Genomic DNA, 15,305 nt, shown 5'->3' with positions numbered 1-15,305 from the left:
CATCTCCCAACTTGGTTACAGATATTTGCTTCAAACTCCCACCTCTACGTACCTCCTCTGCCCACCTCATTTACCTCTGTCTCACAGTGTTTCTGCAGCCCACCTCTGCCAGTCAATGGCTAACACTCAGAATCCAGCTTCAACTTCTCTCACTCCACCACATCTTCTCCCCCGACATCCTCTCACCCCGACACCACATCTTCTCCCCCGACACCACATCTTCTCCCCCGACATCCTCTCACCTCGACACCACATCTTCTCCCCCGACACCACATCTTCTCCCCCGACATCCTCTCACCTCGACACCACATCCTCTCACCCCGACACCACATCTTCTCCCCCGACATCCTCTCACCCCGACACCACATCTTCTCCCCCGACATCCTCTCACCCCGACACCACATCTTCTCCCCCGACATCCTCTCACCCGACACCACATCTTCTCCCCCGACATCCTCTCACCCCGACACCACATCTTCTCCCCCGACATCCTCTCACCCTGACACCACATCTTCTCCCCCGACATCCTCTCACCCTGACACCACATCTTCTCCCCCGACATCCTCTCACCCTGACACCACATCTTCTCCCCCGACATCCTCTCACCCCGACACCACATCTTCTCCCCCGACATCCTCTCACCCCACCACCACATCTTCTCCCCCGACATCCTCTCACCCCGACACCACATCTTCTCCCCCTACATCCTCTCACCCCGACACCACATCTTCTCCCCCAACATCCTCTCACCCCGACACCACATCTTCTCCCCCGACATCCTCTCACCCCGACACCACATCTTCTCCCCCGACATCCTCTCACCCCGACACCACATCTTCTCCCCCGACATCCTCTCACCCCACCACCACATCTTCTCCCCCAACATCCTCTCACCCCGACACCACATCTTCTCCCCCGACATCCTCTCACCCCGACACCACATCTTCTCCCCCGACATCCTCTCACCCCGACACCACATCTTCTCCCCCGACATCCTCTCACCCTGACACCACATCTTCTCCCCCGACATCCTCTCACCCCACCACCACATCTTCTTCCCCTACATCTTCTTCCCCTACATCCTCTTACACCACCACCCCATCTTATCTCCATCCATTTTGCCACAAATTTTCCCTCTACATCATCTCCCCCGCCACCACAGCTACTCCCTCTACATGCTCTTGCACCACCACATCCTGATACTGACCACCTCCAGCAGATGTATCTGAAAGATGAGAACAAGGATAAGACACCAGGTCAGTCCTGAGATGCAGATAAAGGACACAAACATTGTGCTGGTTACAATCTGATGTCTTCATTTCTGCAGCTGAGAACTTCATGTGGCCAGAAATGACCCCGACACAAAGACCTCATCCCCGGAGCCACAGCTTGGACGTAGATGTGACTGGTCAGCCCCGGGTAGAGAAGGTGAAGCTGCCAATGTCCATCCTCAGTGGGAAGCCCGCATCTGTGCCCAATGCCAAGGTAAATCAGCGGTTGTAGTCTTTGTGGTGTTCCGGTGGATTTCCCACATGTGCGATGGTTTTATATGGTGGTTGGGGGGGGGGGGGGGGGGGGTCCATGATGTGTTAATTTGGTTCTGACATCTCCAACCTCTGTCTCTTGTACTATCTGTCGGTCTCTGGGCAGTTTGCAGCTGTGGAAGATCCAGTCAGACGCAGAGTCATGACAGCCTCCACCTCAACTCCCACAAACAGTGCGGTGAAACACGTTCCGCGTGGATTCCATCTCACCCCACCGGTGCTGCAGTTTGGGGTCCTGAGAGAAGGGTACACGTATGCCATGACGGTCACAGTAAAGAACGTTGGAGTGGACTTCTGCAGGTAACACCAGAAATGCTGTCATGTTACTGGGATAAAGGAACCTGTGCGCGGTGGGTGGGTCACGCAATGACAGGCGCCGTACCAAGTGAGTGCTAATTAGCCTATAAGAGTGATTTATAGCTGTAGGGATATGGAGGTGCCAGAGGTGATGATCAGATCTCGGGCAGCCTTGTATCAGCCCTGTATCACTGTCTGGGCCCGTTTCATTGGCTGGTGGCAGTGGCCAGTCCTGAACATGGGACTAAAACTATTTCCCAAGAATCTAATTTCCTCATTCTCTGATAATTACACGAGAGACAATGGCGCTTCCCTCGCAGCGTTCTCCTTTCTGCCGCTGCTACAATCAGACGAGATAATATTTCTCATCTTCCATTAGTCACTACACTTCTCTATGTTGGATAAAATGGCGCAGGAACCGGGGGAGGCAGCTGCTCGCGGTATGGGGGGCGGTTATTCATCAGAAACCTTAGTGACAGACATTGCGCTGCGATTGTGGGCAGCACCCCGTCACTAGCAGTGAGTGTTACCACACAGGCGGGGGCCCTGACCAGGTCTCCCCCATATTGTGTAAGCACGCTTCCTTTGGGGGCCATTCGTACAGGTCCGGATCTGTAATAGAAGCGAGAACCATCTCTCAGACACCGAACCCATCCGGGATGCGGTCATTTGGTCTACAGCATGATGGTCGACACCATTAGGTCGACATGGGAAAAGGTTGACATGGTTCTAGGTCGACAGGTCATTAGTTCGACAATGTCTAGGTCGACAGTCAAAAGGTTGACATGGGGTTTGTCACTGTTTTTTGACCCGACAGGCGGTATTTCATGCCCTACCATCCACTAGGGCGTGGTGGGAGAATAAAATAGTGTGCCGAGTGCAGTGAGGCACCGTGCCTGATATCAACTGTGTTGACATTCAGGTAAAAAAAACTGTCAAAAAAACCATGTCGACCTTTTGACTGTCGACATAGACATTGTCGAACTGATGACCTGTCGAACGAATGACCTTTCGACCTAGAACCCTGTCGACCTTTTCCAATGTCGACCTAATGACTGTCGACCATCATGTTGTAGACCAACCCACCCATCCATATACACATGTGTTACTGGTGCCCGTCACTGCGCCAGCTGCTGGGATTCATTACTGGGCGGAGCGCAGTGTCCCAGAGAGACCCCTGCAGGCTGAGCGCCCCCTGCTGGCCGGTCACTATATATACACGTGTGTTACTGGTGCCCGTCACTGCACCAGCTGCTGGGATTCATTACTGGGCGTAGCGCAGTGTCCCAGAGAGACCCCTGCAGGCTGAGCGCCCCCTGCTGGCCGGTCACTATATATACACGTGTGTTACTGGTGCCCGTCACTGCGCCAGCTGCTGGGATTCATTACTGGGCGGAGCGCAGTGTCCCAGAGAGACCCCTGCAGGCTGAGCGCCCCCTGCTGGCCGGTCACTATATATACACGTGTTACTGGTGCCCGTCACTGCGCCAGCTGCTGGGATTCATTACTCGGCGGAGCGCAGTGTCCCAGAGAGACCCCTGTAGGCTGAGCGCCCCCTGCTGGCCGGTCACTATATATACATGTGTTACTGGTGCCCGTCAATGCGCCCCCTGCTGGGATTCATTACTGGGCAGAGCGCAGTGTCCCAGAGAGACCCCTGCAGGCTGAGCGCCCCCTGCTGGCCGGTCACTATATATACACATGTGTTACTGGTGCCCGTCACTGCGCCAGCTGCTGGGATTCATTACTGGGCAGAGCGCAGTGTCCCAGAGAGACCCCTGCAGGCTGAGCGCCCCCTGCTGGCCGGTCACTATATATACACGTGTTACTGGTGCCCGTCACTGCGCCAGCTGCTGGGATACATTACTGGGCGGAGCGCAGTGTCCTAGAGAGACCCCTGCAGGCTGAGCGCCCCCTGCTGGCCGGTCACTATATATACATGTGTTACTGGTGCCCGTCACTGTGCCAGCTGCTGGGATTCATTACTGGGCAGAGCGCAGTGTCCCAGAGAGACCCCTGCAGGCTGAGCGCCCCCTGCTGGCCGGTCACTATATATACACATGTGTTACTGGTGCCCGTCACTGCGCCAGCTGCTGGGATTCATTACTGGGCGGAGCGCAGTGTCCCAGAGAGACCCCCTGCTGGCCGGTCACTATATATACATGTGTTACTGGTGCCCGTCACTGCGCCAGCTGCTGGGATTCATTACTGGGCGGAGCGCAGTGTCCCAGAGAGACCCCTGCAGACTGAGCGCCCCCTGCTGGCCGGTCACTATATATACATGTGTTACTGGTGCCCGTCACTGCGCCAGCTGCTGGGAGTCATTACTGGGCAGAGCGCAGTGTCCCAGAGAGACCCCTGCAGACTGAGCGCCCCCTGCTGGCCGGTTACTATATATACATGTGTTACTGGTGCCCGTCACTGCGCCAGCTGCTGGGATTCATTACTGGGCGGAGTGCAGTGTCCCAGAGAGACCCCTGCAGGCTGAGCGCCCCCTGCTGGCCGGTCACTATATATACACGTGTGTTACTGGTGCCCGTCACTGCGCCAGCTGCTGGGATACATTACTGGGCGGAGCGCAGTGTCCCAGAGAGACCCCTGCAGACTGAGCGCCCTCTGCTGGCCGGTCACTATATATACATGTGTTACTGGTGCCCGTCACTGCGCCAGCTGCTGGGATTCATTACTGGGCGGAGCGCAGTGTCCCAGAGAGACCCCTGCAGACTGAGCGCCCCCTGCTGGCCGGTCACTATATATACATGTGTTACTGGTGCCCGTCACTGCGCCAGCTGCTGGGAGTCATTACTGGGCAGAGCGCAGTGTCCCAGAGAGACCCCTGCAGACTGAGCGCCCCCTGCTGGCCGGTCACTATATATACACGTGTGTTACTGGTGCCCGTCACTGCGCCAGCTGCTGGGATTCATTACTGGGCGGAGTGCAGTGTCCCAGAGAGACCCCTGCAGGCTGAGCGCCCCCTGCTGGCCGGTCACTATATATACACGTGTGTTACTGGTGCCCGTCACTGCGCCAGCTGCTGGGATTCATTACTGGGCGGAGCGCAGTGTCCCAGAGAGACCCCTGCAGGCTGAGCGCCCCCTGCTGGCCGGTCACTATATATACATGTGTTACTGGTGCCCGTCACTGCGCCAGCTGCTGGGATACATTACTGGGCAGAGCGCAGTGTCCTAGAGAGACCCCTGCAGACTGAGCGCCCCCTGCTGGCCGGTCACTACATATACATGTGTTACTGGTGCCCGTCACTGCGCCCCCTGCTGGCCGGTCACTACATATACATGTGTTACTGGTGCCCGTCACTGCGCCAGCTGCTGGGATTCATTACTGGGCGGAGCGCAGTGTCCTAGAGAGACCCCTGCAGGCTGAGTGCCCCCTGCTGGCCGGTCACTATATATACATGTGTTACTGGTGCCCGTCACTGCGCCAGCTGCTGGGATTCATTACTGGGCGGAGCACAGTGTCCCAGAGAGACCCCCTGCAGACTGAGCGCCCCCTGCTGGCCGGTCACTACATATACATGTGTTACTGGTGCCCGTCACTGCGCCAGCTGCTGGGATTCATTACTGGGCGGAGCGCAGTGTCCCAGAGAGACCCCTGCAGGCTGAGCGCCCTCTGCTGGCCGGTCACTACATATACATGTGTTACTGGTGCCCGTCACTGCGCCAGCTGCTGGGATTCATTACTGGGCGGAGCGCAGTGTCCCAGAGAGACCCCTGCAGGCTGAGCGCCCCCTGCTGGCCGGTCACTATATATACACGTGTTACTGGTGCCCGTCACTGCGCCAGCTGCTGGGATTCATTACTGGGCGGAGCGCAGTGTCCCAGAGAGACCCCTGCAGACTGAGCGCCCCCTGCTGGCCGGTCACTACATATACATGTGTTACTGGTGCCCGTCACTGCGCCAGCTGCTGGGATTCATTACTGGGCAGAGCGCAGTGTCCCAGAGAGACCCCTGCAGGCTGAGTGCCCCCTGCTGGCCGGTCACTATATATACACGTGTTACTGGTGCCCGTCACTGCGCCAGCTGCTGGGATTCATTACTGGGCAGAGCGCAGTGTCCCAGAGAGACCCCTGCAGGCTGAGTGCCCCCTGCTGGCCGGTCACTATATATACACGTGTTACTGGTGCCCGTCACTGCGCCAGCTGCTGGGAGTCATTACTGGGCAGAGCGCAGTGTCCCAGAGAGACCCCTGCAGGCTGAGCGCCCCCTGCTGGCCGGTCACTATATATACATGTGTTACTGGTGCCCGTCACTGCGCCAGCTGCTGGGATTCATTACTGGGCGGAGCGCAGTGTCCCAGAGAGACCCCTGCAGGCTGAGCGCCCCCTGCTGGCCGGTCACTACATATACATGTGTTACTGGTGCCCGTCACTGCGCCAGCTGCTGGGATTCATTACTGGGCGGAGCGCAGTGTCCCAGAGAGACCCCTGCAGGCTGAGCGCCCCCTGCTGGCCGGTCACTATATATACATGTGTTACTGGTGCCCGTCACTGCGCCAGCTGCTGGGATTCATTACTGGTCGGAGCGCAGTGTCCCAGAGAGACCCCCTGCAGGCTGAGCGCCCTCTGCTGGCCGGTCACTATATATACACGTGTTACTGCTGCCCGTCACTGCGCCAGCTGCTAGGATACATTACTGGGCGGAGCGCAGTGTCCCAGAGAGACCCCTGCAGGCTGAGCGCCCCCTGCTGGCCGGTCACTATATATACACGTGTTACTGGTGCCCGTCACTGCGCCAGCTGCTGGGATTCAGTACTGGGCGGAGCGCAGTGTCCCAGAGAGACCCCTGCAGGCTGAGCGCCCCCTGCAGGCCGGTCACTATATATACACGTGTTACTGGTGCCCGTCACTGCGCCAGCTGCTGGGATTCATTACTGGGCGGAGCGCAGTGTCCCAGAGAGACCCCTGCAGGCTGAGCGCCCCCTGCTGGCCGGTCACTATATATACATGTGGTACTGCTGCCCGTCACTGCGCCAGCTGCTGGGATTCATTACTGGGCGGAGCGCAGTGTCCCAGAGAGACCCCTGCAGGCTGAGCGCCCCCTGCTGGCCGGTCACTATATATACACGTGTGTTCCTGGTGCCCGTCACTGCGCCAGCTGCTGGGAGTCATTACTGGGTGGATCACAGTGTCCCAGAGAGACCCCTGCAGGCTGAGCGCCCCCTGCTGGCTGGTCACTATATATACATGTGTTACTGGTGCCCGTCACTGTGCCAGCTGCTGGGATTCATTACTGGGCGGAGCGCAGTGTCCCAGAGAGACCCCTGCAGGCTGAGCGCCCCCTGCTGGCCGGTCACTATATATACACGTGTTACTGGTGCCCGTCAATGCGCCAGCTGCTGGGATTCATTACTGGGCAGAGCGCAGTGTCCCAGAGAGATCCCTGCAGGTTGAGCGTCCCCTGCTGGCCGGTCACTATATATACATGTGTTACTGGTGCCCGTCACTGCGCCAGCTGCTGGGAGTCATTACTGGGCAGAGCGCAGTGTCCCAGAGAGACCCCTGCAGACTGAGCGCCCCCTGCTGGCCGGTCACTATATATACACGTGTTACTGGTGCCCGTCACTGCGCCAGCTGCTGGAATTCATTACTGGGCGGAGCGCAGTGTCCCAGAGAGACCCCTGCAGGCTGAGCGCCCCCTGCTGGCCGGTCACTATATATACACGTGTTACTGGTGCCCGTCACTGCGCCAGCTGCTGGGATTCATTACTGGGCAGAGCGCAGTGTCCCAGAGAGACCCCTGCAGGCTGAGTGCCCCCTGCTGGCCGGTCACTATATATACATGTGTTACTGGTGCCCGTCACTGCGCCAGCTGCTGGGATTCATTACTGGGCGGAGCGCAGTGTCCCAGAGAGACCCCTGCAGGCTGAGCGCCCCCTGCTGGCCGGTCACTATATATACACGTGTTACTGGTGCCCGTCACTGTGCCAGCTGCTGGGATTCATTACTGGGCGGAGCGCAGTGTCCCAGAGAGACCCCTGCAGGCTGAGCGCCCCCTGCTGGCCGGTCACTATATATACATGTGTTACTGGTGCCCGTCACTGCGCCAGCTGCTGGGATTCATTACTGGGCGGAGCGCAGTGTCCCAGAGAGACCCCTGCAGGCTGAGCGCCCCCTGCTGGCCGGTCACTATATATACATGTGTTACTGGTGCCCGTCACTGCGCCAGCTGCTGGGATTCATTACTGGGCGGAGCGCAGTGTCCCAGAGAGACCCCTGCAGACTGAGCGCCCCCTGCTGGCCGGTCACTATATATACACATGTATTACTGGTGCCCGTCACTGCGCCAGCTGCTAGGATTCATTACTGGGCGGAACGCAGTGTCCCAGAGAGACCCCTGCAGGCTGAGCGCCCCCTGCTGGCCGGTCACTATATATACACGTGTTACTGGTGCCAGTCAATGCGCCAGCTGCTGGGATTCATTACTGGGCGGAGCGCAGTGTCCCAGAGAGACCCCTGCAGGCTGAGCGCCCCCTGCTGGCCGGTCACTATATATACATGTGGTACTGGTGCCCGTCACTGCGCCAGCTGCTGGGATTCATTACTGGGCGGAGCGCAGTGTCCCAGAGAGACCCCTGCAGGCTGAGCGCCCCCTGCTGGCCGGTCACTATATATACACGTGTGTTACTGGTGCCCGTCACTGCGCCAGCTGCTAGGATTCATTACTGGGCGGAACGCAGTGTCCCAGAGAGACCCCTGCAGGCTGAGCGCCCCCTGCTGGCCGGTCACTATATATACACGTGTTACTGGTGCCAGTCAATGCGCCAGCTGCTGGGATTCATTACTGGGCGGAGCGCAGTGTCCCAGAGAGACCCCTGCAGGCTGAGCGCCCCCTGCTGGCCGGTCACTATATATACACGTGTTACTGGTGCCCGTCACTGCGCCAGCTGCTGGGATTCATTACTGGGCGGAGCGCAGTGTCCCAGAGAGACCCCTGCAGGCTGAGCGCCCCCTGCTGGCCGGTCACTATATATACACGTGTGTTACTGGTGCCCGTCACTGCGCCAGCTGCTGGGATTCATTACTGGGCGGAGTGCAGTGTCCCAGAGAGACCCCTGCAGGCTGAGCGCCCCCTGCTGGCCGGTCACTATATATACACATGTGTTACTGGTGCCCGTCACTGCGCCAGCTGCTGGGATTCATTACTGGGCGGAGCGCAGTGTCCCAGAGAGACCCCTGCAGACTGAGCGCCCTCTGCTGGCCGGTCACTACATATACATGTGTTACTGGTGCCCGTCACTGCGCCAGCTGCTGGGATTCATTACTGGGCGGAGTGCAGTGTCCCAGAGAGACCCCTGCAGGCTGAGCGCCCCCTGCTGGCCGGTCACTATATATACACGTGTGTTACTGGTGCCCGTCACTGCGCCAGCTGCTGGGATTCATTACTGGGCGGAGTGCAGTGTCCCAGAGAGACCCCTGCAGGCTGAGCGCCCCCTGCTGGCCGGTCACTACATATACATGTGTTACTGGTGCCCGTCACTGCGCCAGCTGCTGGGATTCATTACTGGGCGTAGCGCAGTGTCCCAGAGAGACCCCTGCAGACTGAGCGCCCTCTGCTGGCCGGTCACTACATATACATGTGTTACTGGTGCCCGTCACTGCGCCAGCTGCTGGGATTCATTACTGGGCGTAGCGCAGTGTCCCAGAGAGACCCCTGCAGACTGAGCGCCCCCTGCTGGCCGGTCACTATATATACACATGTGTTACTGGTGCCCGTCACTGCGCCAGCTGCTGGGATTCATTACTGGGCGGAGCGCAGTGTCCCAGAGAGACCCCTGCAGGCTGAGCGCCCCCTGCTGGCCGGTCACTATATATACATGTGTTACTGGTGCCCGTCACTGCGCCAGCTGCTGGGATTCATTACTGGGCAGAGCGCAGTGTCCCAGAGAGACCCCTGCAGGCTGAGCGCCCCCTGCTGGCCGGTCACTATATATACACGTGTGTTACTGGTGCCCGTCACTGCGCCAGCTGCTGGGATTCATTACTGGGCGGAGCGCAGTGTCCTAGAGAGACCCCTGCAGGCTGAGCGCCCCCTGCTGGCCGGTCACTATATATACATGTGTTACTGGTGCCCGTCACTGCGCCAGCTGCTGGGATTCATTACTGGGCAGAGCGCAGTGTCCCAGAGAGACCCCTGCAGGCTGAGCGCCCCCTGCTGGCCGGTCACTATATATACACGTGTGTTACTGGTGCCCGTCACTGCGCCAGCTGCTGGGATTCATTACTGGGCAGAGCGCAGTGTCCCAGAGAGACCCCTGCAGGCTGAGCGCCCCCTGCTGGCCGGTCACTATATATACACGTGTGTTACTGGTGCCCGTCACTGCGCCAGCTGCTGGGATTCATTACTGGGCGGAGCGCAGTGTCCTAGAGAGACCCCTGCAGGCTGAGTGCCCCCTGCTGGCCGGTCACTATATATACATGTGTTACTGGTGCCCGTCACTGCGCCCCCTGCTGGCCGGTCACTATATATACATGTGTTACTGGTGCCCGTCACTGCGCCAGCTGCTGGGATTCATTACTGGGCGGAGCGCAGTGTCCTAGAGAGACCGCTGCAGGCTGAGCGCCCCCTGCTGGCCGGTCACTATATATACATGTGTTACTGGTGCCCGTCACTGCGCCCCCTGCTGGCCGGTCACTATATATACATGTGTTACTGGTGCCCGTCAATGCGCCAGCTGCTGGGATTCATTACTGGGCAGAGCGCAGTGTCCCAGAGAGACCCCTGCAGGCTGAGCGCCCCCTGCTGGCCGGTCACTATATATACACGTGTTACTGGTGCCCGTCACTGCGCCAGCTGCTGGGATTCATTACTGGGCGGAGCGCAGTGTCCCAGAGAGACCCCTGCAGGCTGAGCGCCCCCTGCTGGCCGGTCACTATATATACACGTGTTACTGGTGCCCGTCACTGCGCCAGCTGCTGGGATTCATTACTGGGCAGAGCGCAGTGTCCCAGAGAGACCCCTGCAGGCTGAGCGCCCCCTGCTGGCCGGTCACTATATATACACGTGTTACTGGTGCCCGTCACTGCGCCAGCTGCTGGGATTCATTACTGGGCGGAGCGCAGTGTCCCAGAGAGACCCCTGCAGGCTGAGCGCCCCCTGCTGGCCGGTCACTATATATACACATGTGTTACTGGTGCCCGTCACTGCGCCAGCTGCTGGGAGTCATTACTGGGCGGAGTGCAGTGTCCCAGAGAGACCCCTGCAGGCTGAGCGCCCCCTGCTGGCCGGTCACTATATATACACATGTGTTACTGGTGCCCGTCACTGCGCCAGCTGCTGGGATTCATTACTGGGCGGAGTGCAGTGTCCCAGAGAGACCCCTGCAGGCTGAGCGCCCCCTGCTGGCCGGTCACTATATATACGTGTTACTGGTGCCCGTCACTGCGTCAGCTGCTGGGATTCATTACTGGGCAGAGCGCAGTGTCCCAGAGAGACCCCTGCAGGCTGAGCGCCCCCTGCTGGCCGGTCACTATATATACATGTGTTACTGGTGCCCGTCACTGCTCCAGCTGCTGGGATTCATTACTGGGCAGAGCGCAGTGTCCCAGAGAGACCCCTGCAGGCTGAGCGCCCCCTGCTGGCCGGTTACTATATATACATGTGTTACTGGTGCCCGTCACTGCGCCAGCTGCTGGGAGTCATTACTGGGCGGAGCGCAGTGTCCCAGAGAGACCCCTGCAGGCTGAGCGCCCCCTGCTGGCCGGTCACTATATATACACGTGTTACTGATACCCGTCACTGCGCCAGCTGCTGGGATACATTACTGGGCGGAGCGCAGTGTCCCAGAGAGACCCCTGCAGGCTGAGCGCCCCCTGCTGGCCGGTCACTATATATACGTGTTACTGGTGCCCGTCACTGCGTCAGCTGCTGGGATTCATTACTGGGCAGAGCGCAGTGTCCCAGAGAGACCCCTGCAGGCTGAGCGCCCCCTGCTGGCCGGTCACTATATATACATGTGTTACTGGTGCCCGTCACTGCGCCAGCTGCTGGGATTCATTACTGGGCGGAGCGCAGTGTCCCAGAGAGACCCCTGCAGGCTGAGCGCCCCCTGCTGGCCGGTCACTATATATACATGTTACTGGTGCCCGTCACTGCGCCAGCTGCTGGGATACATTACTGGGCGGAGCGCAGTGTCCCAGAGAGACCCCTGCAGGCTGAGCGCCCCCTGCTGGCCGGTTACTATATATACATGTGTTACTGGTGCCCGTCACTGCGCCAGCTGCTGGGATACATTACTGGGCGGAGCGCAGTGTCCCAGAGAGACCCCTGCAGGCTGAGCGCCCCCTGCTGGCCGGTCACTATATATACCCGTGTTACTGGTGCCCGTCACTGCGCCAGCTGCTGGGATACATTACTGGGCGGAGCGCAGTGTCCCAGAGAGACCCCTGCAGACTGAGCGCCCCCTGCTGGCCGGTCACTATATATACACGTGTTACTGGTGCCCGTCACTGCGCCAGCTGCTGGGATACATTACTGGGCGGAGCGCAGTGTCCCAGAGAGACCCCTGCAGGCTGAGCGCCCCCTGCTGGCCGGTCACTATATATACACGTGTTACTGGTGCCCGTCACTGCGCCAGCTGCTGGGATTCATTACTGGGCGGAGCGCAGTGTCCTAGAGAGACCCCTGCAGGCTGAGCGCCCCCTGCTGGCCGGTCACTATATATACATGTGTTACTGGTGCCCGTCACTGTGCCAGCTGCTGGGATTCATTACTGGGCAGAGCGCAGTGTCCCAGAGAGACCCCTGCAGGCTGAGCGCCCCCTGCTGGCCGGTCACTATATATACATGTGTTACTGGTGCCCGTCACTGCGCCAGCTGCTGGGATACATTACTGGGCGGAGCGCAGTGTCCCAGAGAGACCCCTGCAGACTGAGCGCCCCCTGCTGGCCGGTCACTATATATACACGTGTTACTGGTGCCCGTCACTGCGCCAGCTGCTGGGATTCATTACTGGGCAGAGCGCAGTGTCCCAGAGAGACCCCTGCAGGCTGAGCGCCCCCTGCTGGCCGGTCACTATATATACACGTGTTACTGGTGCCCGTCAATGCGCCAGCTGCTGGGATTCATTACTGGGCAGAGCGCAGTGTCCCAGAGAGACCCCTGCAGGCTGAGCGCCCCCTGCTGGCCGGTCACTATATATACACATGTGTTACTGGTGCCCGTCACTGCGCCAGCTGCTGGGATTCATTACTGGGCAGAGCGCAGTGTCCCAGAGAGACCCCTGCAGGCTGAGCACCCCCTGCTGGCCGGTCACTATATATACACGTGTTACTGGTGCCCGTCAATGCGCCAGCTGCTGGGATTCATTACTGGGCAGAGCGCAGTGTCCCAGAGAGACCCCTGCAGACTGAGCGCCCCCTGCTGGCCGGTCACTATATATACATGTGTTACTGGTGCCAGTCAATGCGCCAGCTGCTGGGATTCATTACTGGGCGGAGCGCAGTGTCCTAGAGAGACCCCTGCAGGCTGAGCGCCCCCTGCTGGCCGGTCACTATATATACATGTGTTACTGGTGCCCGTCACTGCGCCCCCTGCTGGCCGGTCACTATATATACATGTGTTACTGGTGCCCGTCACTGCGCCAGCTGCTGGGATTCATTACTGGGCGGAGCGCAGTGTCCCAGAGAGACCCCTGCAGGCTGAGCGCCCCCTGCTGGCCGGTCACTATATATACACGTGTGTTACTGGTGCCCGTCACTGCGCCAGCTGCTGGGATTCATTACTGGGCGGAGCGCAGTGTCCCAGAGAGACCCCTGCAGGCTGAGCGCCCCCTGCTGGCCGGTCACTATATATACACGTGTGTTACTGGTGCCCGTCACTGCGCCAGCTGCTGGGATTCATTACTGGGCGGAGCGCAGTGTCCTAGAGAGACCCCTGCAGGCTGAGCGCCCCCTGCTGGCCGGTCACTATATATACACACGTGTGTTACTGGTGCCCGTCACTGCGCCAGCTGCTGGGATTCATTACTGGGCGGAGCGCAGTGTCCCAGAGAGACCCCTGCAGGCTGAGCGCCCCCTACTGGCCGGTCACTATATATACACATGTGTTACTGGTGCCCGTCACTGCGCCAGCTGCTGGGATTCATTACTGGGCGGAGCGCAGTGTCCCAGAGAGACCCCTGCAGACTGAGCGCCCCCTGCTGGCCGGTCACTATATATACACATGTGTTACTGGTGCCCGTCACTGCGCCAGCTGCTGGGATTCATTACTGGGCGGAGCGCAGTGTCCCAGAGAGACCCCTGCAGACTGAGCGCCCTCTGCTGGCCAGTCACTATATATACACGTGTTACTGGTGCCCGTCACTGCGCCAGCTGCTGGGATTCATTACTGGGCGTAGCGCAGTGTCCCAGAGAGACCCCTGCAGGCTGAGCGCCCCCTGCTGGCCGGTCACTATATATACATGTGTTACTGGTGCCCGTCACTGCGCCAGCTGCTGGGATTCATTACTGGTCAGAGCGCAGTGTCCCAGAGAGACCCCTGCAGGCTGAGCGCCCCCTGCTGGCCGGTCACTATATATACATGTGTTACTGGTGCCCGTCACTGCGCCAGCTGCTGGGATTCATTACTGGGCGGAGCGCAGTGTCCCAGAGAGACCCCTGCAGGCTGAGCGCCCCCTGCTGGCCGGTCACTATATATACACGTGTTACTGGTGCCCGTCACTGCGCCAGCTGCTGGGATTCATTACTGGGCGGAGCGCAGTGTCCCAGAGAGACCCCTGCAGGCTGAGCGCCCCCTGCTGGCCGGTCACTATATATACACGTGTTACTGGTGCCCGTCACTGCGCCAGCTGCTGGGATTCATTACTGGGCAGAGCGCAGTGTCCCAGAGAGACCCCTGCAGACTGAGCGCCCTCTGCTGGCCGGTCACTATATATATACACGTGTGTTACTGGTGCCCGTCACTGCACCAGCTGCTGGGATTCATTACTGGGCGGAGCGCAGTGTCCCAGAGAGACCCCTGCAGGCTGAGCGCCCCCTGCTGGCCGGTCACTATATATACACGTGTGTTACTGGTGCCCGTCACTGCGCCAGCTGCTGGGATTCATTACTGGGCGGAGCGCAGTGTCCCAGAGAGACCCCTGCAGGTTGAGCGCCCCCTGCTGGCCGGTCACTATATATACATGTGTTACTGGTGCCCGTCACTGCGCCAGCTGCTGGGATACATTACTGGGCGGAGCGCAGTGTCCCAGAGAGACCCCTGCAGACTGAGCGCCCCCTGCTGGCCGGTCACTACATATACATGTGTTACTGGTGCCCGTCACTGCGCCAGCTGCTGGGATTCATTACTGGGCGGAGCGCAGTGTCCCAGAGAGACCCCTGCAGGCTGAGCACCCCCTGCTGGCCGGTTACTATATATACATGTGTTACTGGTGCCCGTCACTGCGCCAGCTGCTGGGATTCATTACTGGGCGGAGCGCAGTGTCCCAGAGAGACCCCTGCAGGCTGAGCGC

At 59.3% G+C, this 15,305-nt stretch overlaps 1 protein-coding gene across 4 annotated transcripts in view; it reads left to right on the top strand.

The window, feature by feature from the left end:
- The window catches only part of SPAG17 (sperm associated antigen 17), a 274,209-nt gene that overhangs the window by 240,287 nt on the left and 18,617 nt on the right, over positions 1-15,305 (top strand). For all 4 annotated transcript variants that reach the window (XM_083171479.1, XM_083171477.1, XM_083171480.1 and 1 more), the window contains 2 exons: positions 1,328-1,485; positions 1,651-1,844. In XM_083171479.1, coding sequence (XP_083027605.1) covers positions 1,328-1,485; positions 1,651-1,844 — 352 coding nt within the window. The remainder of the gene's footprint in view (positions 1-1,327; positions 1,486-1,650; positions 1,845-15,305) is intronic.

The sequence above is a fragment of the Crinia signifera genome, chromosome 2 (assembly GCF_055691185.1).
Source record: "Crinia signifera chromosome 2, ASM5569118v1, whole genome shotgun sequence".
NCBI classification, from domain to species: domain Eukaryota; kingdom Metazoa; phylum Chordata; class Amphibia; order Anura; family Myobatrachidae; genus Crinia; species Crinia signifera.
Note: the sequence above shows the minus strand (reverse complement) of the source record. Positions and strands in the feature narration are given on the sequence as shown.